General features: G+C 40.7%; 2 protein-coding genes across 3 annotated transcripts in view; both read left to right on the forward strand.

Moving 5' to 3' along the window:
- Window positions 1-3,900, forward strand: part of LOC137629691 (uncharacterized) — a 4,712-nt gene extending 812 nt beyond the window's left edge. The window contains exons 1-2 of the mRNA XM_068361248.1: window positions 1-1,394; window positions 3,439-3,900. The exon at window positions 1-1,394 is cut by the window's left edge and continues 812 nt beyond it. Coding sequence (XP_068217349.1) covers window positions 1-1,337 — 1,337 coding nt within the window. The 3' untranslated portion in view covers window positions 1,338-1,394; window positions 3,439-3,900. The remainder of the gene's footprint in view (window positions 1,395-3,438) is intronic.
- Window positions 3,901-9,062: 5,162 nt separating this feature from the next.
- Window positions 9,063-24,600, forward strand: part of LOC137629692 (uncharacterized) — a 46,262-nt gene continuing 30,724 nt past the window's right edge. For both annotated transcript variants that reach the window (XM_068361249.1, XM_068361250.1), the window contains exon 1: window positions 9,063-9,169. The gene's annotated coding sequence lies outside the window, so the exon portion shown is untranslated. The remainder of the gene's footprint in view (window positions 9,170-24,600) is intronic.

Below are 24,600 nucleotides of genomic sequence, written 5' to 3' on the forward strand. Positions count from 1 at the left end.
AGAATGAAAATCCGCAAATTGGATACTTGGCAGGACTGCAATCTTCTCAGCAATTTGAGCAACAAATTTGTAAGAATCTAAGTCAGTGGAAAACTATCGAAAGAATTCAAAGCGGCAACCAGTTTCATAATTTAAACCAATTTCAAAATAGTCCTATAGTTACACAGCACAATAGAGATATCAACCAGCAGCACACACCACAAAGTGGTCAACAGGGTAATTTAACAAATTTGCCCGACAAACCTGGTTTGCCATTATATATGCAAATCCGAACTGCTCGAATTCAACAAGTTCAACACATTATCACCACTCAAGAGGGTCAGAAAATTGTTCAGCATCCTCATGTTTTTGCCCCTGTAGTTCATTCACCTATAGTTTTACCTTGCAGCATTTCAGCACCACCATTCATTGCTGCGAGTTCCGCAGCCACTGTGCCACTGCAAGTCGAGACTTTTTCTGACATGATGTGCATTGTTCCACACACGAACCCTGCTTTTCAAGGTCAGATGTATTCAAATTCGCATGATGAACACGAGGCGAGATTCCCAGAACATTCAGGAGCTAAACTAAATAATCTATTGCTTGCTACAGTCAATGCTGTTTCTCTGCCTATAAATATATATCCTGATATTTATTCTTTAGAGTATCGGAGCCAAGAAATGCAGGTGGATATTTTACCAAGAGAAAACGTTCTACCAGAGCAAGATAATTCTCAAGCTCAGCAGATTCAAGTTGTGTCAGTTGATTCTAGTTCAGATTCCGATATAGATATTGAATTTTCGGATTCATTTAACATGCATAATATGGGAGAGAGTAATTCTAGGCGATGCCTTGCAATAGAACTGAATTCGCCTGTGTGTAATATACCAGAGAGTCGTCAAAATCCAGACTTGCAACAAAGTTTACCTGTCGATCATTCAAATTTGGATACTTCAAATTCAGTTTCTCAACAGTTGTCCATTAACATTGCAGAGTCAGACCAGACAGATGAATCCCAAAGAGGTTCAATTAATCAAGGACAAATTATAGGAGAGAATCTCTCTCATTCTGGGCCTAGCCTGGAGTCAAATAACAACATTCCCAAAGATACTGCAAATTTTAGGGCTTCAAGTCCAATTATTCAGCAATCAGAATTCAAAGAAGCCATACCAGATGAGAGACTGGAATTACAAAGCGGGATTACTTGCAAGCAGGGGGTGCTTCCAGAAAATTCCCATTCAGCCTCAGAAAAATCTTTGGCAAAGGTTGGAAGTATGACTGAAGAAGTGGTCGTTGTTGCAAAACATGACAGTGGGATGTCACTGACTACGAAATCTGAGGATGGAGTCGAAGTATAATGAGCATTTACAAGAAGGGCGATTATAAGCATCTACGTGTGAATAAAATAAATGCAGGTAAATATGATTTTACACTAAGTATTGGCTCATAAGTTATATGTTAACATTATGGGAAGCCAAATTTTATAATTCTCAAATAGTTGACTTTTCTTTGGGTATATATATTCTAGTCTAAAAAATTAATATAATTCAAATAGAAATGAGCTAGTTCGTTTTCGCACTGAGCAGCTATTTTGAGCTAAGTCTTCATCAAAGGTTTAAAACAATGATCATAAGGTAAACAAAACTTAAATCGAAGGTAACATACTGAATACAAATGTGGTTGGCAATCCTCAATAATTTTTTGCTAAAAAAAAAAATAGTGTTCTTATTAAAATGTAATTATTGCAATTGACCCCTAGACTTTGGACAGTCATTTGATGTTATAAAAGTTTTTACCATTTCTATTGCTGTTTCTATAGATTGGATATTGCAATGTACTTTTTAATCTATTTTCTCTAAAGATATCCAGTTATCTAAGGATTCAGAAGCTTTCCATAAATTGACGAGACTTTTTTTTTTCTTTTTTTTTTCTTTTTTATTTACCATTTCACTCCTAGATTCATAGAATTATCTCCAGTGACAGGAATTAGCGTTGCATGATATGCCTATTCAGATGGAGTTTGTTTAATCACATCTTGATTTACAGTTGAAAGGACTCCCACGTATCTTCGCCCGATTTCAGACTAGTACAACTTAAACTTATCTCTACCCTTCCACACGAGAGGTAAATTCAAGACGGCCACTCCAATTTGCCCGTAATTCTCTCGCTTTGAATCAGTGTTACCAGATCAAAGAGTCCATGGCAGACATTAGGCACAGGCAGGCAAACGTATGACTTAGCCCAGGCCCCGGCCAGAGGGTAGAGTGCAGAGGGTAGAGGGTAGAGTGCAGAGGGCAGAGTGCAGAGTGCAGTCAGACAGTACAGATTCCCATACAGCTCCTCAACAACGATTCGGGCACTTCGATGGTTTGCCCGTTGTTTATTCGACTATGACGTCATCTAAACTTCATCGTCACCCATATTATAAAATTGGTAACAGTGTCTCCCCGCCCTGCACTTTGCCCCTCGTGTGGAAGGGCCTTAAAACACCAGTTGCTTATAGCCTCGAAGTCTCCAGCTATTAGACCCTAGTATATATGTTGCTTTCAATGGAAAATAAATAAGCGTCCGTTCATTTCCAGCCCTCAGTTTCACTGGTGTTTATGCTTTTAAAAATATTTTACTTATGAAAACTTGGTTAGTTTGGTGAAATGGCAATTTTAACTATTCTATTGTTCATGTGGAAGTAAAACTAAATTTTTCTCCATGGAAACTGACTGAAAACTTCTTTCTAAAAATTGAATATTTCTTCCCAGGAAATTAACTCTTGTCAATGGTAGAAGAGACTCGCTTGCTATGGTAAGCAGCTCTTCTATAAGGGCACTAAAATAAAACCATTGTTCTCTGGTCTTGGGTAGTGTCATAGCCTCTGTACCATGACCTTCCACTGTCTTGGAATAGTTATACTGCTTGAGGGTACACTGGGGCATGTTGTTTTGTCTTGTTTCTCTTCCTCTTGTGTGTGTGTGTTTTTTTAAGTGTATATGCGAAAGATATTTTAATGTTGTTAGCGTTCTTGAAATATTTCATTTTGTTCATTTTTTTTTCATATCGTTTATTCAATTTCTTGTTTCCGTTCCTCACTGGGCTATTTTTCTCTATTGGAGCCATTTGGCTTAAGCATCTAGCTTTTCTAGCTAGGTTTATAGCTTAGCTAATAATAATAATAATAATAATAATAATAATAATAATAATAATAATAATAATAATAATAATAATAATTGATGAAGTTCGCACAAGGGTATGAGTAAAGAATTTGATTTTTTTTTTAAGATATAGCGAATAAAACATAATTATGGGAGTTGAAAACTATAGTTTCTTGCATATCCATTACACTTTGTTTCATAAGATAGTAAAATTGAAGCTTTTACTTGACTATTTAGAAAACAATCTTTTATCATCATCTATTACATAACGCTAAGTTTTAAAATTCTGTATTGACACTTTTTTTATTTCCAGGCATGACGGAGGACTATGTTTTCAGAGGCCAACACGCCATGAACAGCAGCATCGGCCTAGTTGCCTGTATAACCGTTTATGCCTTATACCATGACATTCCATCAGTTAAAACATGAGCAGATAAATTCCCTGTGCATTTAATGACAATCCAGACGCCATATATTCATCAATTAACTAGATATTAACGATGACTAAAAGTTTGTCGAATAGATCAGCTAAAACAATTGGATCTCCCGCAATAGAGATTATCCATTAGATAATTACCAGTTTTTAATTTCAACGGACAATAACTTGTAAGAGAAGCTTCCGCTTCTGATAATGTTTTAAATCTGTATTATAGATTTTAAGATGTTTCTTTTAGATGTGAAAGCTCTGCGTGTATAATGTATATGCATGCCATATTTTTACCCTATAGCTGTAGATATAAATTTCATAGGCCTAGGTTAGGTGAATACATTTTTTTGTTTTAAACTTTCTGTATGGTAACATATATTCAGTGTCCTATTTTACCATTGTCAACAAGATACAATTCACTCTTTAATTTCTAGTTTCATTAAAACAATCCTTGAATTTCTAGATGATTTTCTTTATAGTTTATAGTTAATATTTTCTGTAACATGTTGAATAGTAAACTAGAATGTTAATAACCTACTAGCGTATACATATTGCGCAATAAAGCCAAATAAGCATTTTTTAAGTACGAATTGAAGATGAAAATTTAGCCAAAAATAAAGATTAAACATCTAATTCATAAAACAGAATATACCCCCAAAAAGACACAAGATTTGGAATTAAAGTCAAATGAAGTTGAATAACAAATATCTTGAAATTATGACGAACTTTCAACTTGCTCTTACAAAAGTACAAAAATCAGCCATTTCTAATTAGCATATTATAATAGAATTAAATGTGGTCTTCAGAGGGATTTAGTCTACACTTCTGAACGCAGTTTTTACCTTTGTTATTCAGGCAGATGAATAATGTGAATATGAGGTGCTTATTCGCTGCAATGAATATCCCCTGACCATATTTTTTATCATTATTATTATTACTATCCAAGCTACAACCCTAGTTGGAAAAGCAAGATGCTATAAGCCCAGGGGCCCCAACAGGGAAAAATAGCCCAGTGAGGAAAGGAAATAAGGAAATAAATGAAGAGAACAAATTAACAATAAATCATTCCAAAAAAGGCAACAACGTCAAAACAGATATGTCATATATAAACTATTAACAACGTCAAAAACAAATATGTCATATATAAACTATAAAAAGACTCATGTGATCAACGCCCAATTCCCCCTCCATCCATGCTAAGACCAGGGAGGGACAGGGAATGGCTAACTGATGACTCAACAGGTAGAACTATGAGATCCTCCAAAACTGCCATCCTTAGCTCACAAGGAGGATGTGGTTGCAGACACTACAAGAAACTATCGAGCTTGAGAGTTAGCAGATCGCAGGGCACAGACGTTTCCAATAAGCTACCATAGCCTGTTTGATATAATATCTTCTAAACAAGGATGGTGAGGTTGCAGACACTATAAGAAACTATCGAGTTTGAGCGGGACTCGAACACCAGTCTGAAAGATCGCCGGCAGGGGCTTTCCAATAGGCCACAGCAACCTTCCAAACAGGGAATTGAGCTGTTACAATAAGACAGATTCGACAATTGCAATGGACAAAATCTGCTTAAAGAATCAACATGACAAAGGTGTATTGATGATTCTGCAGAGACGTTAAAGTACAATGGTACTCGTTGAATAAATTACAAAGTAAAAAAGTCTTGTCTAGATGTACTGTAAGTGAAATATGGCAGATCTCTATTTGATCTCGATAAAACTTTTCTAGGATTATAGTAAGATTTATTTGGTTTCAAATGCTTACTAAGTACACAATTACAGTATAATCCACAACGATGTTGTCTTTGGCTGTAGTCTAATGGTTCTTAGGATGAGGTTATAAAGGTGAAATAATGATGGCCAGACTTATTTGCAATCTATCTGGAAAAAAAAGGAATATATTCAGGCCCATTACCTTCTTCCGCTGCAAATACTTTTATCACTATTAATTGATGAGACGGCCAAGTGAGAGAGAGAGAGAGAGAGAGAGAGAGAGAGAAGAGAGAGAGAGAGAGAGAGAGAGAGAGAGAGAGAGAGAGAGAGAGAGAGAGAGAGAGAGAGAGAATCTATTAACTTTATTATATCCACACCGTTGGACAGCATAGCGAGAGCTATAAGTGATCTGAGGCACTCAGGATGAGAGAGAGAGAGAGAGAGAGAGAGAGAGAGAGAGAGAGAGAGAGAGAGAGAGAGTCGATTAGAAACTTATATCCATAATATTAGACTGTACAGTATAGCGAGAGCTACATCAGCCTAAACTACGCAAGAGGCACAGGAAATGAGTGATTGCCTCCACTAAGAGTCCTTCAACGATCTTTTGTTCATGATCGAACAAGAAAGTTCTTCTTCTTCTTCTTCTTTCCAAGGTAACATCCTCTGTGTAAAACAATTTCACTATAGAAAAAAAAAATACTGATAAAAATTTAGTTTGATGCCATAACTATTTTATAACTATAGTATGGTGAAGGACGAAGTTTCAGGGGTTAAGAAATAACAGGCTCTAATGAAAAATGCGCCTATTGTTGTTTTCAAGGCTGAATGACGTTGGAGAACAGGTTTACAAAGCAAGAGAAAGGGATGATTGGAGTTTTGGCTATCCGCTTGTGAATTATTTTATAAAGTAATATAAAACGAAATTGAACTAATTTCTCAATTCAAATAAAGAATTAAGTTATCCTTAGTGTATCTTATTTTGCAACTATATAAACGAAGTAAGTTGGCCAGTGCACCATCCGCCCTTTGAGATACTACCGCTAGAGTGTTACTGGGTCCTTTGACTGGCCAGACAGTACTACATTGGTTATTTCTCTCTAGTTACGGCTCAGTTTTCTTTTCCTACACATACGCCGAATAGTCTGGCATATTCTCGCCATATTTTCTCTGTCCTCATACACCTGACAACACTAAGATTACCAAACAATTCTTCATCGCTTAAGGGGTCAACTACTGCAATGTAATTGTTCAGTGGCTACTTTACTCTTGGTAAGGGTAAAAGAGAATCTTTAGCTGTGGCAAGCGGCTCTTCTAGGAGAGGGACACTCCAAATTCAAACCTTTGTTGTCTAGTCTTGGGTAGTGCCATATCCTCTGTACCATGGTCTTCCACTGTCTTGGGATAGAGTTCTCTGTCTTGAGGGTACACTTGGGCACACTATTCTATCTTATTTCTCGCCCTCTTGTATTCTTTAAGTTTTCATAGTTTATATGTGAAAGATCTATTTCGATATTGATACTCTTCTTAAGATATTTTATCTTAATTAATTACTTCTCTTGTAGTTAGTTATATCCTTGTTTCCTTTCCTCACTGGGCTATTTTTCCCTAGTGGAAACCTTTGGTTTATAGGATCTTGTTTTACCAACTAGGGTTGTAGCTTAGATAATAATAATAATAATAATAATAATAATAATAATAATAATAATAATAATAATAATAATAAATATAGTTAAACTGCGTTATAAAAGATAAAATAAAAAGCTTCCGTTTAAAAATTCCTGGGAAGTTTATCAAAATGTTACTGAGAATAAAATGCATGGTTCAGCATATCAACACACACCTCCCCACCCATATATATATGTATATATATATATATATATATATATATATATATATATATATATATATATATATATATATATATATCTATATATATATATCGATATATATATCTATCTATATATATATATATATATATATATATATATATATATTTATATATATACATATATATAAATACAGTATATATATATATATATATATATATATATATATATATATATATATATATATATATATATATATATATACAGGTATATATATTTTTGTGTATACATCAAAAAATGAAATTGCTTTAATAAAAAAAAAAGAAAAAGATAGTTGACTGGCTAATAGGAATCGAGAGCCCTTGAAATTTAAGACATGAACCTGGCCATATGGATATATGTAAACTGACTGAATAAAATGGAATAAATTAAGCAAAAATCTAAATAGACTGTAGACGGTAGCCATTTGATATTAAGAAAATATCACAGAACTAGATCGTGCTGACCAATATATACAAAGTTGTTTTATTGAAAATACGAGGAACAATGATTTTCCAAATTTCTCGTAAAATGTCCTTAATGACAACTCAATTTTAAGAATAACTAAAAAAGCTTTATTGATAATCTCTTGCAATATGTGGGGGGATAAGTGCAATTTGTATTGTTATTTTTTATTCAACTCTGAACATAGTTGCTCATTAACATATTGCAAAAAAATCTCTGTAATAAACAATACACTTAAATTGTTGCAATTGTATGTTAAATTCTATGTCATGGATATCACAAGGCAAGTGTTTTTGGACATAATTTTTTTCTAACCTCTTGAGTTTTGAATAATTATATCCTATGAAAAATCACTAATATTGTGCGCGTTCTTCTTCATTACTAGTCATTATTGCAACTTATTAAATACAACCTTGAATATTATTACACGAGAACATGGGTAACACCAGATAACTAATAGATAGATACATGTAAAGGATAATAAAAAATAGACAAAATTAATTTTATTGGCTTTAAAGCGAAACGAAAAATCTTTAGAAATAACTAAAAGTGCGTTTAGATAACTCTCAAGTAGAGGTTTTGCGATATTTTAAAAACCAGTAGGACTACACTTTGACAAATAGCCCAGTTTTAGATCAGATAGTCTGCTTGATTTAGGATGAAACAATTAAAGAAATTTATACTTCTTTTACGCTATCAAACTATCATAACTGCCTCTGTTGTGGTCTACGTAATTTCAGTTATTACCAAAATTACAAGACTTACTAATATGGCGGGCTCATCGGTAATGAAAAATTCCTTTGGAGTATCTATCATAGATATATCTATGGCCTTTATTATCTTGTTAATTATTAGACCTAGACTAATAGAAAATGGGACATGTATATCTATTTAAAAGATGATACACACTAAATAAGATCTGAGGGTTGGGAGTCTTGACTATAGATGAAACGATCATATTGTAAGTGACATTTGGATTCACAGTTTACAAATATAAAAATTAGCGATAATTAAGAGAAAAGGGCCGATAATTGTTTAAAAATTATTCATGAAAAATGTAGGCTTTATTAGAATTAGGTTACCAGAAGGATCCGTTTGCCAATATATAATAAAAGAAAAAAAGATAGAAAAATTTGAATTATCAATTTTGAAAGATGTTACCCCATTACAGCGTTGCTAGATATGGAGATTTATCCCTAGATTTTGGGAATTTTGGGTGTCTGATGGGGATGTTCTGTGCAAATTTCTATGAAGAAAAGTCAAAGATGAATAAACCTTTATATTATTGCAATTAGTTTACTTGCACATATATGAAGTATAGAGGGTAATTTCTATATAAGTGAAGCCTACATGATCAGGAGAAAATATATATGTGGAAATGTGGATTTTTGGGTTGTTTTGGGGATTTTTTATCATGAGTTTTGGGGATTTTTAGACTAACGCATCTGGCAACATTGCCCCTTTGTCGTCACACTTTTGACAGTTCACGAAAACAAAGTTCTTGTAGAACATCACAATACTTATCCTTCACGTTGAAACACTTCTTTCCCCATTATTGGATATAATTTGGTAAGTCTAAATAATCAACATTCCTTTCGTGGTATTTAAAAGCTGTGAAATGTTTGCTATTCATTGATTATTTTTTCATAATTATCTGAAAGGAAGTGAAAATCGTGGTTCTTGGATGTTCAGTGTAAGGCCACTATTATTTCATATGCCAACTGTTTAGCTATAGCCTAAAGATTTTTCTTGGTAGGCCTATATAGATTTAAGATTTTGCTTGGTAGGCCTTAATAGATTTTCTGTTAATATTTGGTTAAACGAACATTCCTGCAACTTTTTTTTCCAAGAACGTGATTCAAATTCGCATTTTGCTAAAACTGACATTACCGTAATTTTCTTTTCTTTCCCGCCAATCTATTTATTGGGTAATGATTAGAGAGAACAGATATTTCAAATGGAACTTATAAAAATGTTCTAAATTAACGTCTAGAACAATTAAGGAACACACTTAAAGTACAAGAAAGCATAATTAATTTATGTACTGTTACTTTTGTAACCTATTCTATCCTAGCCTATTGAAGCACACTTTTCTAGGATGCCAGAAAACCTAAAATCAATCAATCAATCGATCACACATTTTTCCCTTTCCTTAGGGAAAAACTTGGGTAAATATATATATTTTAATTTCTAGCCAAATACATGAACCGGTAAATTTTTAGTTTCAGCCAAATTTGGAAAAATGCAATAAAAATATATTTGTTGCATCAGAAATAGTGTGGTTTCAATGAATTTAACGTTTATTTTGACTGCAAACCAACCGATTTAGAGATTTACTATGTATACCCTAGTTCATCCCACCAATTATGGGGGACACCCTTTGGGAACCGGGGTTTTGGGTGGGGGAAGGGGGGGGAGGGTGTTGGGGCATTGAATGATATTTGCAATAAATGAATAATTAATGTTCCAGCACCCCTCCCCCATACCCCTAACGAGGCCTACCGGGGGGAGGGGGGTAGGGCCCCCCAGCGACCCCCCCCTTAAAGCCACAGTAATTTTCAGGGCACCACAGAACCTAACAAACCCACCTAACCTAACCTAGGGGCCCTGTACCCCTACCGGGGGGGGGGGGGCTTCGCCCCCCCTGCGACCCCCCCTTATGGCCACAGTAATTTTCAAGGCACCACAGAACCTAACAAACCCACCTAACCTAACCTAGGGGCCCTGTACCCCTACCGGGGGGGGGGCTTCGCCCCCCCTGCGACCCCCCCTTAAGGCCACAGTAATTTTCAGGGCACCACAGAACCTAACAAACCCACCTAACCTAACCTAGGGGCCCTGTACCCCTACCGGGGGGGGGCTTCGCCCCCCCTGCGACCCCCCCTTAAGGCCACAGTAATTTTCAGGGCACCACAGAACCTAACAAACCCACCTAACCTAACCTAGGGGCCCTGTACCCCTACCGGGGGGGCTTCGCCCCCCCTGCGACCCCCCCTTTAACCAGGGGTAAATTTGAATATATATACTGTATTTTGTTAAATCACTTCTTACCTTAAACGGAAGATGACGATGAAGATGTGGAAGGTTGTGGATGACCCTCTTCTGAATCATCAAGTACTGGAATACGTTCAGCCTCTGATTGGGGAGGATACAATTTACTGGCTGCAATAAAAAAATGATGGAGCAGCTCCTCCTCAGGGTATTTATGTATAAAAATGAACTGGGACAAATACTGCCTGAAATATTCGCAACGGTTACCAGGGCGTTGTATCCACTCCTTCAGCTCCCGCCAAAGCCGTTCAATATTTTGTGTATGGGTTTCGGGGTTCGAAGGATCCACAAAATTCTTGGAATGATTTACACTGCGGTGATCGTAACCCAGAGAGGCCAGAGAATTGTAAGACCGCCACTTATCACTCACAATAATGCTGCCCTGTTTAATGTATTTCTGAACTAAAGGGATGAGGGTAGCTGCATCACGCTTTTGCGGTAAAGGGTCAATTAAAGGAACAATAAATGTTTTTTTGGACTCCCTCTCAATACCTCCGAACACCCATATATCACTCAGAGGCCTTCCACGGTCAAACTTCCGTTTACCAAAATGAGATTCGTCAATCTCCACTATTACACCATCACCACCAATAGGCTCTTGGTTATCAAAACAAAATTCAGTTACTTCTGAACAGAAGCTTCTCCAGTCTACACTAGTAGAAGAAGATATACCAAGGCCCTTTATAACGAAATGGTGGTCCCAACACTTATGCAACCAATGGTTGACAAATAAAATTAATTTCCACGGGGGAAGGTGGGACCCGTGCAGAAAAGTTCCCTTAAAATCACTGACAGTGTAATTACACAAACGTCTTTTTCGCGTTTTAGCTATTTTTACAGATTTGGTACAATACCACACATGTCTATCCTCACGAAAATGTAAAGCCGAATCACATTTACCACACTGGACACTTAAAGGTAATACGGAATGCTCCCTTAAAAAACGATTCACTACTTCAGGAGTTCCATTATAATTCCCATGAAATCTGCCGATCACATCAAAATAGGAATAACGACATATTTCACACAACCGTACCGGAGGATCCATGACAGTCAAGTGACGTGTGATGAAAATATAGAAACCGGAACTTTTGAAAACCGAAAACAAACGACAATCACGGGTTTCTCCCATAATGAAATAGGGAAAAAAACAAAATACTATCGTTTACAATGTTATATTGCACGAAAAACAGATCCTTGAAACAAGACTGAGAGACCAATGAATCGTCCAATAATAACCCTTGAAAAGAACCCAGTAGTATTTAGATTGGAGGAGCGACATTAGTGGGAGGAGCAAATGCGCAATCAAGCAAATATTGTCACATTGCGCAATGGGGAGGAGCCAAGTAAGATGAAAACAGATATACAAACTAACAAGAGCTACCTTGCGTGCCCATGGAAAGATATACACTAAACTTAGAACAAGTCAAGACCTTCAATTCCTGAAATATTTTTTTTCTCTGTAAGTATGCATTAGCGACAATAATGTATTGAGAAGAAGTGTTTTGTTATCACGTGCTTTACTAGGAAAATATATTAATATAATACATTTCCCAATTTGGTTGAATCCAAAACTTTACCCATGAACCATATATTTTTGGTAAAATTATAGAACACCACGGAACTACAGCTCCTAGGGTAAAAAATCTTACAGTAAATAATGTGCTTTCAACGAATTTGACATTTACTTCCATTGCAAATAAGCTGTTTTCCCGTTATACCCTCCCCTCTCCCGACGGACACAGTTGGGAACCTGGGACTTTGGGTGGGCGAAAACAGGAAATGTTATTATTTAACAATTTTCAAGATATTTTAAAGGCAACGGAATCTATCAAACCCACCTAACCTAACCTAGAAGTTCCCAGGTCACAGACCTAGCTAGGGGGGGGGGGGGGCGGCTGTTAACACAAAGCCCCCCCTGGACTTCCTTTCCCAGGTCACAAACTCTTTAACGTAAATCACTAGTAATTCTCTACATTTATGATAAAGTAAATCGCAAATAATTCCTTACCTTATGAGTGACACCTACATGTCTTCTTGTTTTTTTTTTTTCTTTTTCTTTTTTATTTTTTAGTTACAGTAGTTAATGTGCTGGTCCCCTAAATGCTAACTCAGAATTGCACTTGGGACACTTTAAACTTTGCCGGATAACACAGTGAGCTTTTAAAAATTTATTCACTACACAAAGCGCGGGTTTACACGGCCGAACAGCTCGCCGAGCCTGGCTGTCGAACCTACTTGTAGAACGGCTCGAAGAGCAATTCAAACACAGGGTTGTCGAACCAGGCTCAACAAGCTGTTCGCCCATGTAAACCCCACTTAAGACTACCGTAATACCGTCAAACATGGCTGTAGCATCCATATAATCATAATGGCAGCCATTACACTTTTATGTTGGGCTCCATGAAAAATAGACGCAAAATGCAACTGCAATGGAACTGAATGGACAACCTAAGAAAACGGGGCATATGTCACAGAACTGCCTGTCACACTGAAGCATGCAAACAGGCCCAAATATGGTAAACTTCATTATATGGTAGGGGAAGGAAAGAGAAGGAGCTGCGTACAAACAATCGAGCAAGAGTAATTCCATTGGTTGAGAGAAAGTGGAAGGGTGGCAACAAGCTGTGCATAAACGCACAAACGTGAGAAGATACGTGTGGTTTGTAAAATGTAGAGAAAAGTGATATAAATATTTAAGGGAAGAGGAAGCCCATACTTTGTGTAATTTTTTTTGGATTTATGCATCCCAGAGAATAATGTATAGAAAAGAAAAGACTAGCTTTACCAATATTTATCGATTTGCCAGTAAATTTTAAACATCCAAATCCCCTGGTTTCCACTGGTTGGCCCTCATTACTATAGGATACATTAGAGTATATCTAGATAATTATTTAATTGCAACAGAAATAAAGGTAATTTTCGAGGAACACAGGAATTTTTCTTTATAATACTGCAGCCCTATATTTGTAAAGCTTTTCCTACTCTGTCGTGTGTTTTATGCACTTTTTACCATGATTAATAGGGGCAAACTACCTGTTTGAGCTTCATGACCCTCTTGTCTAAAGACAAGTATGGCGTACACCTGTGAGAAACCAAGTTTTTCGGGTGGAGGAAATAAAAAAAAAAGTTATATTCAGGTATGATAATGGTCAGAAATGCAAAATAAATACATGATAACCAGTTGGAAAAATATTTGGGGAACTTGTAATTGGTTGAAAAAGCTAGGTAATTATTATGTCATACAAAAACAGAATAGCTAGCAAAAGCAGGTAACTTATGTTTAATAGCTCCCCATCAGTCTCCCAAATGTAAACAAAAGATGGAGTTAGTGAGAAATACTTCACATTTTGATGGAGTGATACGCAAGTTATAATGCCCCAGCCCCATTAAAAAGAGAAAAATTCCAAGCTAACCTGCGCTCATCCATTTCTTACAGTGAAATCTAGTTTCGCTAGTAATTAAAGTACTGTATATATTAATCAAGACTTGCGTCCCTCTAAACCAGACTTCAAATGAAAGCCAGTACCATACTAACTCAGGCTTGGTAGCAGTTTTGGTAAATATGTGACAGTGTTATATGTAGCCAAGTACATGAACTGGCCTTACTAAAGTTTGGGTTTGTGAAAGCCTATTCCATGCTACAGTATTTTAGGTTAGGATGCTGTGGCAGCTTGTGTATAGGCACTGTGGAATTAAAGACCTACTGTTTCCCTTTGATATTATCTGTAACATTCAGTATGATGATTTTCATCCTCAATTCTTGTTATATACTCATACAATATAAAATCCTTAAGCTATATACCTGTATTATGCTTCAGTGACAGTGTCACGGTAAAGTTAGAAAGACCAAATTAGAAGTGTGTTCAGGGCATTTTATCTGTTGAGTGATTACAAGGGTAGTTTTGTGGATAAGTGCTATTTTGAATCTAAACAATCATCCTTGTTTCTACATCGGATTCAAATTACTCCGACTATCAAGATAAGCTATTACAGATCAAATCTTGGCATAAGGAGGATTTCTTCATTCATGCAGGCTTTCCATGTCAAGGTTAGGTCCTTCAGTTTCGATAGCATCTCAGGTTTTCACGAGGGTTTTACCCTAGTGTCAACCTGGTCCTACAGTATCTGCCTCGTTCCTTGAAGACTTCGGGACAACTGGCTGAGTATAAAAAGTCTCGGTGGCTTGCCGAGACAACTCAAATTTACCACAATCTGAGGATTGGAGTAAATCTTGAGAGATATCCCGATTTCCTTATCAGAGGCGGATATCCTTAGATATGTTCATCACCGTCAGCCTGCATAAGTTATTCTGCAGACCATGGTTCAAGGCAGAAGGTAGAGATAGTGCTTCCTCCTTGGGACTCGCTTTCTTCAACAGTGGTTATGTCACATGTCACTGTTTCACTCTGGTTCGTTAAGGCCGCATCTGTCTCCTTCTAATCCAACCTCTTCAGGGGCAGCCAGATCCCAGGTGCTTCAACACAAGGGACCTTCCTTTTCACTGGTTCCTTACGAGACCTGGGCAGAAGTCTTGCCTGAGAAGAAGGTTGACAGATAAGAATCTCATCCGAGGAGTTGACCTCCTCGTTTCCCTTCCCCGGATTTGACACTCCCTTCAGATGCACCAGAGAAAAGGGGGGACCTCGTGCTGTACCACTCGTCCTCAGGCATCTGGTCAGAGCCAGAATGGAACAGTCATTTAAATCTCTTTGAAATGAAATTTTCCTGCCGTTGAGAAGAATCGCTGACAGCGGCAACAGACGTTGGTCTCCTTTTTTTTTTTTTCTTTCCCGTCTTCGGGAAAGACTTCCCTCACTGGTGGGTCTCCCTGTCGGGCGATTCCTCTGGAGGGAATTGGACTCATCCATTCCCTGTCATCACTTCAGAACAGCCCGCATTGTTGACAGTCTCGTCTCGCTAAAAGATTCGTCTTGCCCAGCAGGCTCGTCGCGCCTAGTTGACGCTTCTGCAACTTCCATTGGAGATCCCGAGAGAACTCCCTCCACAACACAATCTACTCTTACAGCCACATTTCAACATATTTCACAAAGCTGTAACTTTGCTGTGACTTCACGCCTGGAGACTAACCAGCTCCTCCACTCTGAGTCGTCCTCCTGCAACAAGTTGCAGAGAGGATGCTAGGTTATCTGCAAAGGATTTTGTCTTCAGCCTTCCAGGCCAAGTGGAATGGTTTATATGGTTAGGGTTATGAAAGGATTATCTCTCCCTCAAAGCCACTATTTCAGTAAGAGCGAATTCCTCATTTATCTTTGAGAGGAAAGCTGCTCTCAGTCTCGGCGATGGAAGACCTCCGCTCTTCCTTTAACTTCGCTTTCTGACCAAAAGGAATTAACCTTTCTTCTACTTCAGCATTGCCTCTCTTCATACGGAGTTCCTAGCCTATTTGTCCTCAGTCGTTAGGGAAACCACCTCCATGGGGAATGATATGCTTTCTTTAGTCCTCGAGGGTGTCCCTTACAAACTAGGACTCCAAGCAGCAGATCTTCACCTGGCCTCGAGGACAGGTCTCCCTCTCTTTTGGCCTTGGTGATGGCCCAGGTAATACTCTTCTTCGTTCCTGGCAGCTTCAATCCCAGATTCGAGCTCTTCGGATTGGGAGTCCTTTGTAGCGAGGCCTATAAGCCAAATCCATGGCTATTATGGCATGGTAAGATTTGAGGTACTACCTCAAGGAAATTACAGGAGCTTGCTCTTGAGTGTCAGCACTCTTTGTTAGTTTGGGGGAAATTCAAGAGAAGGATCGCTAAGAACACCTTCTCGGCTTGGATTCCTAAGGTCATGGACCGAGTATTGAATTTAGATCCTTCTCATATAGGAGACTTAGACTTCATAATATTAGGAGCAGGAGCACGCTCCTAGCGTTTATGGAAACTACTGTGACGCAGGCCTTGTCAGCGGGTAGGTGAAAGCGTCAAATGACCTTTACTGTCCACTTCCTGCAAGATGTGACCCACAGGTACATGGAGACGCTCTCCATTGTCCTTTTGGTGGCTACACAATAAATGATTTATAACACCTCGAGCTTCTTGATGAACAAGAAGCAGATATGGGAGGCCAGAGTCTAACCATGGTTAAATCTGGGATGAAGGACAAAGAATGACCAAATTTTATTTCTTTTATCTTCCCCTTGCGGGGTAACAGCCCCTACGGTAGCCATTGCAAAGCTGATCTCCATTGTCTGCAGGTAGAACCATTCCCTTGTTGTAACGTAGTATAGAGAGATATACATGTTACGTCCTCATGCCCCCTGGGAAGATTTGTTTTGGTAACATCTATGGTTGATTTTAAGGTTCCTACGTTTTTAACTTTTCTTACCTAGACTAGTTACACTTAATATCACATTCACACCGATTGCTCAAGCCGCTAACCTTGCTTTGTACGAATTATATAGCAAGGTGTCAGGGTTTCTCCTTATGTGTAGAGCACTAATGGGAAAACCCCGGGTCAAAGACCAGCTAGTTGGTCTGGACTGCCACCGTCCTAAATAGCGAGGGTTTGTATTAATGTCGGAACAAATAACAAATTTGGAAGTAATTTGTATTTGTTCCGTAACCGAAATACAAACCACGCTATTTACATTGGGTTTACCTTTTAGCGTAGCTGAAATGGCGAGCCATTAGAATTTAAGGAGGGTGTATTACCCCCGCGCTAGTTAGCAGGGGGGCAGGGGAGTGGTAGCTAGCTACCCCTCCCCCCCTCACACACCGGTGAATGCTTCACTTTCACTTTTGGCTCGGACATGGACAGACGTCTCTGTCTTTGTCCTTTCTTGGCAGCCATTGTTTGTTTTGTCTTTACTTAATCACTTACTTTTCTTTTACTCAATATATATGTAAACATTTTCTCATGTTTATGTATATATTTGAGTATAGAAATCAGTAAGTTTCCTTTTCAGAGTTTGTGCTTGTGTGTGTAGTGTACGATATCTCCGTGGAGCCCCCGGCAGTTAGGCCACCATGGTGTAATTTCATGGGTCGCGATCGAGTTTGACTTCGATCTTTCTCTCTCTCTCTCTCTTGAGGTCGTTCACCCTTTTACTACGTTACTTGCAACGCCTTGGTAGCTTCCTTCCCGTGTGGGGGGGGGGGGGGTTGCTACGCCGTATGTTTTGTCTCAATTAGTTTATGAATCTAATTGTATTTGTTCATTTTTCAGCTTTGTAGAACGATTCCTTCCGGGGTTTTCGTTCTTTCTTTAGTGTTCATTCATTTTTAAATTACATAATTACATAATTACAATGATTATAATTCTGTATTGGTTACAGCTCTCCTTCCGTGAGTGTTACAGTTACCGATCTAGTTCGTTTCTGTAATATGACAACGGAGTGAGCTGTCTTGTTGAGGCCTGGGGTTTCGGCTGTTGCTGCCTCCCCTATGGATCTTCCTCAGGGGCGTGTCTCCTTCTTCTGTAAGTACTCCCGTGACGATTGACAGCTCTCCAGTTCATTTTAGAACACTCAGGAGGCTTGCCTCCTTGGGTGGGTAACTTTCCTTCCGAGGGAAGTTTTTCCTGTCCAGGCTTGAGTTTTTAAATATTTAACTTAGCCAGTGAATATATAATAGCTGACGTCTCCGGCGGCTCGACAGAAAAACACAAAAACTCGCGAGCGATCGCTATGAAGGTTGCGGGTGTGCCCACCAGCGCCAACTATCGGCCAGATACCGCATATACATGTAAACAGCTCCAGTTCTTCTCTGTCGGTCTTGTCGACAAGTTGATTCCATTACTCGCTGTTAACCTGGAGTTTTTCGTCAGTCTTGGTGAAGTACTTCTTTTTGGTTTTGAGCTTTCGCAGTGCAGGTGTTTTATCTTCAATTTAAACTCTTGAACTCTTTTTTGGATAGATTTAATTGTTGATGACTTTGGATTGTTTTTTGGACTTTCTTTGACTTTTCAAAATGGCTGACCCTTCTCCAATTCCTAAATTTCGTAAATGTAATGCTAGGGATTGTAACAAACGTCTTCCAAAGGCCTCTCTCGACCCACATACGGTGTGTTCTAATTGTCGGGGTAAAACCTGTCAATTAGGAGATCGGTGTGATGAGTGCGTGGTACTTTCGGAATTCGACTGGCTAGAGTTTGATAAGTATTCTCGTAAGCTAGAGAGAGATAGGGTGAGGAGAAGTTCCTCTAGATCATTAGAATTTTCCTCCTCCCATGCCCCTGAACCTAATCCTTCCCCAGTAGTAGTTGTGCCTGAACCTTCTACTAGCACTCATGAACCATCGATGCGGGATATGTTACGTGCCATTCAATCTTTGGGCGAGAGAGTTGAATCTTTAGCTACAGACCGTAATCAACTCATGGCGGATGTAAAAGAGTTAAAGTGTCAGAGTGCCACATTAGAAAATCGTGGGGATAAAGTGATTAGTGCGCAAAGTGTTATCAGTGTTGCGACCGAGGGTTCGTCTGTTCGTGCCTGTCGTCCGCCTAGTCCAAGACCTCTTGCAAGCTCCCATGCACCAGGGAGAAGTAATGTCGTAGGACTTATGGGTTCGAGAGGCTTTAACCAACGAACAGACGTTCCCTCTATGGTTTCGGGCGTGTCTCGTCAAGACCGCCCCTACCATAAGACGAGCGAGGCGATTTTCTCCTCGTCATCCGAAGACTTCTCGCGTAAGAAACCGTGGAGCAAGGTTTCGAGACCCTTAAAGCGGAAGTCAGTCCCTTCAGGACAGGTCCAGCGTCCTGGTTGTAGCCATTGGGACAGCTCTGACCCTGTGCAGTCATCGGAAGACTGCTCGCCGCCTAAACAGAAGCGTAACACAGGCTCCGAGAGTCTTAGTGTAGGCAATGTTTTGCAATCACAGACGTTACCCTCGTCTCGAACCGCACCCACTCCCGTTGATCCTAAATGGGTTGTGCTGCAAGATATGCAGAATAAGCTGGCCTCTCTTATGGAGGAGTATACTGCTGAGCAGGTTCACGATGATCCTAGCCGTTTAGCTGATCGAGATCCTGGCCGTCAGCCGCCCAAACGAGCCTTTGCTCGTCCTGTTGACGTTGACGTTGACGTTACAAAGTCACGTCAGTCACGTGACGTAGAGCCTCACTCGATGCAGTCCTGTGTTGACTTTCAGCCGCTTGTGGACGTTCAGCCGCTGCCGCATGCTCGTGTTGACGTTCAGGACGTTCGCCAACCAGCAAAGTTGACTTGTTTTGACGTTGAGCGTCAAGCACCGCAGTCAAGAGTTGTTTTGACTGCTCAGTCTAGGCAGTCAAGGCAGTCTCGAGTTGACGTCGAGCGTCCTCCCGCTCCTGTTGTTGTTGCTAGTCAGTCCGTTAAGCAGTTAAATGACGTAGCGTCCTGGACTGCTACTGATGCTCCTGTGCGTGTGGACTCTGTTTGTCAAGCATTGCCACCAAGGCAGGTCTCTCCCTTGCTTGAGACTCATCAGTTGTCAGACGAGGTTCCTTCAGATGAGGACGTTGCTGACCCTCATCCTGATGATAATCCTTTGGACGTTTTGTCAGATGTAGAAGAACCTAAGGCTGTTCAACCTTCGATGGATTTTAAGAAGATCATGAAGATTTTCAAGGATCTTTTTCCAGATCATTTTGTTGCTGTTGCTCCTCGTTCGCCTCCGTCTGAGTTTGCTCTAGGCTTAGCTGCTACCAAGCTTGCCTTTACTAAGCTATTGCTTTCTCGCTCTTCTAGGCGACTGGTTGGATACCAGGAGGATTTTGGGGAAGACGGCCTTTGCCTTCCCACCTTCTAAGCTTGCTTCTAGATCGAGCGTCTGGTATGACACGGGAGAAGTTCTCGGCTTGGGAGTCCCTGCCTCTGCCCAGGGTGACTTCTCAAGCCTCGTAGACTCTCCCCGTCGCCTGGCCATGAGACGCTCGAAGATTTGTTGGTCCTCCTCGGACCTTGACCATCTACTTAAAGGCGTATACAGGGCCTTTGAAGTTTTTAACTTTCTTGATTGGTCTTTAGGAGCATTAAGTAGGAAGATCTTGTCTGCTGACCAAGATGTATCCTTACTTATCATGTCCTGTATGGACAAAGCCATCCGCGATGGCTCCAATGAGCTCGCCTCCACCTTTCCGTCGGGAGTCTTGAAGAAGAGAGAAACCCTTTGCTCTTTCCTTTCAGCAGGAGTTACTCCCTGTCAGAGATCGGAACTGCTCTTTGCTCCCTTATCGGCTGCCTTGTTTCCACAACAGCTGATTAAGGACATAGCTACTTCGCTTGTGCAGAAGGACACACATGACCTGATGGCGTCCTCTGCTCGCAAGGGTACTCCTTCTTCATCCTTTGTGAGACCCAGAATCGAGACTCCTGCGTCTAGATTTATCCCGCCCTTTCGTGGCAGAGCTCCCAGCAGGGGAGGCTCTCGTGCCGAGAGAAAGAGAGGTAAGAAGAGAGGAGCCAAGTCCTCCCGTGGCAGAGTCTGACTGCCCACGGCCTCAGACAGCGGTAGGGGCCAGATTGAACAGCTTCTGGCAGGCCTGGGAGAAGAGGGGTGCAGACCAAGAGTCTGTTCTGTTGCTCAAAGAGGGGTACAAAATTCCGTTTGTACGCAAACCTCCTCTAGTGACAACTCCTATAGACCTCTCTCCCAGGTATCGAGAGGAGTCAAAGAGACAAGCCCTACATCAAGAAGTGTCTCTGTTGCTAGAGAAGGGAGCGGTGGTGAAAGTCTCGGACCTTCAATCACCGGGGTTTTACAACTGTCTCTTCCTAGTCCCAAAGCATACAGGAGGTTGGAGGCCAGTGCTAGACGTCAGTGCTCTCAACGTTTTTGTTACGAAAACAAAATTCACGATGGAGACCACGAAGTCCGTCTTAGCAGCGGTCAGAGAGGGAGACTGGATGGTCTCTCTCGACCTGCGAGATGCGTACTTCCACATTCCTATACACCCGGATTCCCAACCGTTTCTGAGGTTTGTTTACAGGAATGTGGTGTACCAGTTTCGAGCACTGTGCTTTGGCCTCAGTCCTGCTCCTCTCGTGTTTACGAGGCTCATGAGGAATGTGGCAAAATTCCTTCATCTATCGGGAATCCGAGCCTCCCTGTACTTGGACGACTGGCTTCTCAGAGCATCGTCCAGTCATCGCTGTCTGCAGGACCTACATTGGACGTTGGGTCTGGCCAAGGAGTTGGGACTTTTGGTCAACTTAGAAAAGTCCCAACTGATCCCATCCCAGACTATTCTATATTTGGGGATGGAGATTCGCAGTCTAGTTTTTCGGGCTTTTCCGTCTGCCACCCGAATAGAACAAGCCCTGCTCAAAGTCCAACTAATGCTGAAAAGAGAACGTTGTTCAGTAAAGAGTTGGATGAGTCTCGTAGGGACTCTCTCATCCCTGGAGCAGTTTGTCTCGCTAGGGAGACTGCACCTTCGGCCTCTCCAGTTCCATTTAGCCTCTCACTGGAACAAGGGCAAGACTTTAGAGACGGTATCAATCCCAGTCTCCGAACCAGTAAAAGCATGCCTGAACTGGTGGGACAGCAATATCAGTCTGAGAGAGGGCCTGTCCCTAGCAGTCAAGAACCCAAACCACGTGTTGTTCTCAGACGCGTCGGATTTGGGTTGGGGTGCGACCCTGGACGGTCGGGAATGCTCGGGTCTGTGGACCTCAGTTCAGAAGAGCATGCACATCAACGGCAAGGAGCTATTAGCAGTCCACTTGGCCTTGATGAATTTCGAAAGCATTCTTCGAAACAAAGTGGTAGAGGTCAACTCAGACAACACCACAGCTTTGGCGTACATCTCCAAGCAAGGAGGCACTCACTCCCACACGCTGTACGTGATCGCAAGGGACCTTCTCATATGGTCAAAAAATCGAGGCATCTCCCTGTTGACGAGATTCATCCAGGGGGACTTGAACGTCTGGCAGACTGTCTCAGTCGGAGGGGTCAGGTGATACCCACGGAATGGACCCTCCACAAGGACGTGTGCAAGAGTCTTTGGGCGACTTGAAGTCAACCCACCATAGACCTCTTTGCCACCTCGTTGACCAAAAGGCTCCCAATCTATTGCTCACCAGTCCCAGATCCAGAGGCGATCCACATAGACGCGTTTCTACTGGACTGGTCTCACCTGGACTTATATGCATTCCCACCATTCAAGATAGTCAACAAGGTACTGCAGAAGTTCGCCTCTCACGAAGGGACAAGGTTGACATTGGTTGCTCCCCTCTGGCCCGCGAGAGAGTGGTTCACCGAGGTACTTCAATGGCTGGTAGACATTCCAAGGAGTCTTCCTCTAAGGGTAGATCTCTTACGTCAGCCCCACGTAAAGAATGTTCATCAAAGCCTCCCCGCGCTTCGTCTGACTGCCTTCAGACTATCGAAAGACTCTCAAGAGCTCAAGGCTTTTCGAAGGAGGCAGCCAGTGCGATTGCGAGAGCTAGGAGAGCTTCTACCATCAAAGTATACCAGTCGAAGTGGGAAGTCTTTCGAGACTGGTGCAAGTCAGCATCTGTGTCCTTTTCCAGTACCTCTGTAGCCCAAATCGCAGATTTTTTATTACATCTGAGAAATGTTCGCTCCCTCTCAGCACCCACTATTAAGGGCTACAGGAGCATGTTGGCTTCGGTCTTTAGACATAGAGGCTTAGATGCGTCGTATGGCAAATCCTGGATGGAACTTAGACGTGGTTCTAAGGTTCCTGATGTCAGACAGGTTTGAGCCATTACATTCAGCCTCCCTGAAGGATCTCACCCTCAAGACGCTTTTCCTAGTGTGCTTGGCTTCGGCTAAAAGGGTCAGTGAAATTCATGCCTTCAGTAAGAACATCGGCTTTTCCACAGAGAAAGCCACATGTTCACTTCAACTTGGTTTCCTAGCCAAAAATGAACTGCCTTCTCGTCCTTGGCCTAAGTCTTTTGATATACCTTGCCTGTCAGAGATCGTAGGCAACGAACTTGAAAGAGTACTGTACTGTGTCCAGTTAGAGCTCTTAAGTTCTACTTAGCTCGTACTAAGTCCTTATGAGGTGGATCTGAGGCCTTATGGTGCTCAGTTAAGAAGCCATCATTACCTATGTCAAAGCATGCTTTGTCATATTTTATCAGATTTTTAATCCGAGAGGCTCATTCTCACTTGAATGAAACAGACCGATGCTTGCTTAAGGTTAAGACGCACGAAGTAAGAGCTATAGCAACTTCCGTGGCCTTTAAGCAAAATAGATCTCTGCGAAGTATTATGGACGCGACCTTTTGGAGAAGCAAGTCGGTATTCGCGTCATTTTACTTAAAAGATATCCAGACTCTTTATGAGGACTGCTACACACTGGGTCCATTCGTTGCAGCGAGTGCAGTAGTGGGTGAGGGTTCTACCACTACATTCCCTTAATTCCAATATCCTTTTAATCTGTCTCTTGAAATGTTTTTAATCTTGTTTTTGGGTTGTACGGAAGGCTAAGAAGCCTTTCGCATCCTGGTTGGTTTGGCGGGTGGTCAAATGTCATTTCTTGAGAGCGCCCAGATTAGGGGTTTGATGAGGTCCTGTTGTATGGGTTGCCGCCCTTGATACTTCAGCTCCTGGGAGTCTTTCAGCATCCTAAGAAGATGGCTGGGCTTCGTGAGGAAGACAGACTAACAAGGCAGAGTAATCGTCTAAGTCAACTTCCTTACCAGGTACCTATATATATTTGGGTTTTGTTATGATATAACTGTCAAAAACTCTAAGCATATACGCTGTAAACTGTATTAATACTGGTCTCTACCCACCACCATGGGTGTGAATCAGCTATTATATATTCACCGGCTAAGTTAAATATTTAAAAATGATATTTTGATTATAAAATAAATTTTTGAATATACTTACCCGGTGAATATATAAATTAAAGGCCCCCCCTTCCTCCCCGATAGAGACCCAGCGGGATGAGAAGAACTGGAGCTGTTTACATGTATATGCGGTATCTGGCCGATAGTTGGCGCTGGTGGGCACACCCGCAACCTTCATAGCGATCGC

This window comes from Palaemon carinicauda, chromosome 37, assembly GCF_036898095.1.
Source record: "Palaemon carinicauda isolate YSFRI2023 chromosome 37, ASM3689809v2, whole genome shotgun sequence".
NCBI lineage: Eukaryota > Metazoa > Arthropoda > Malacostraca > Decapoda > Palaemonidae > Palaemon > Palaemon carinicauda.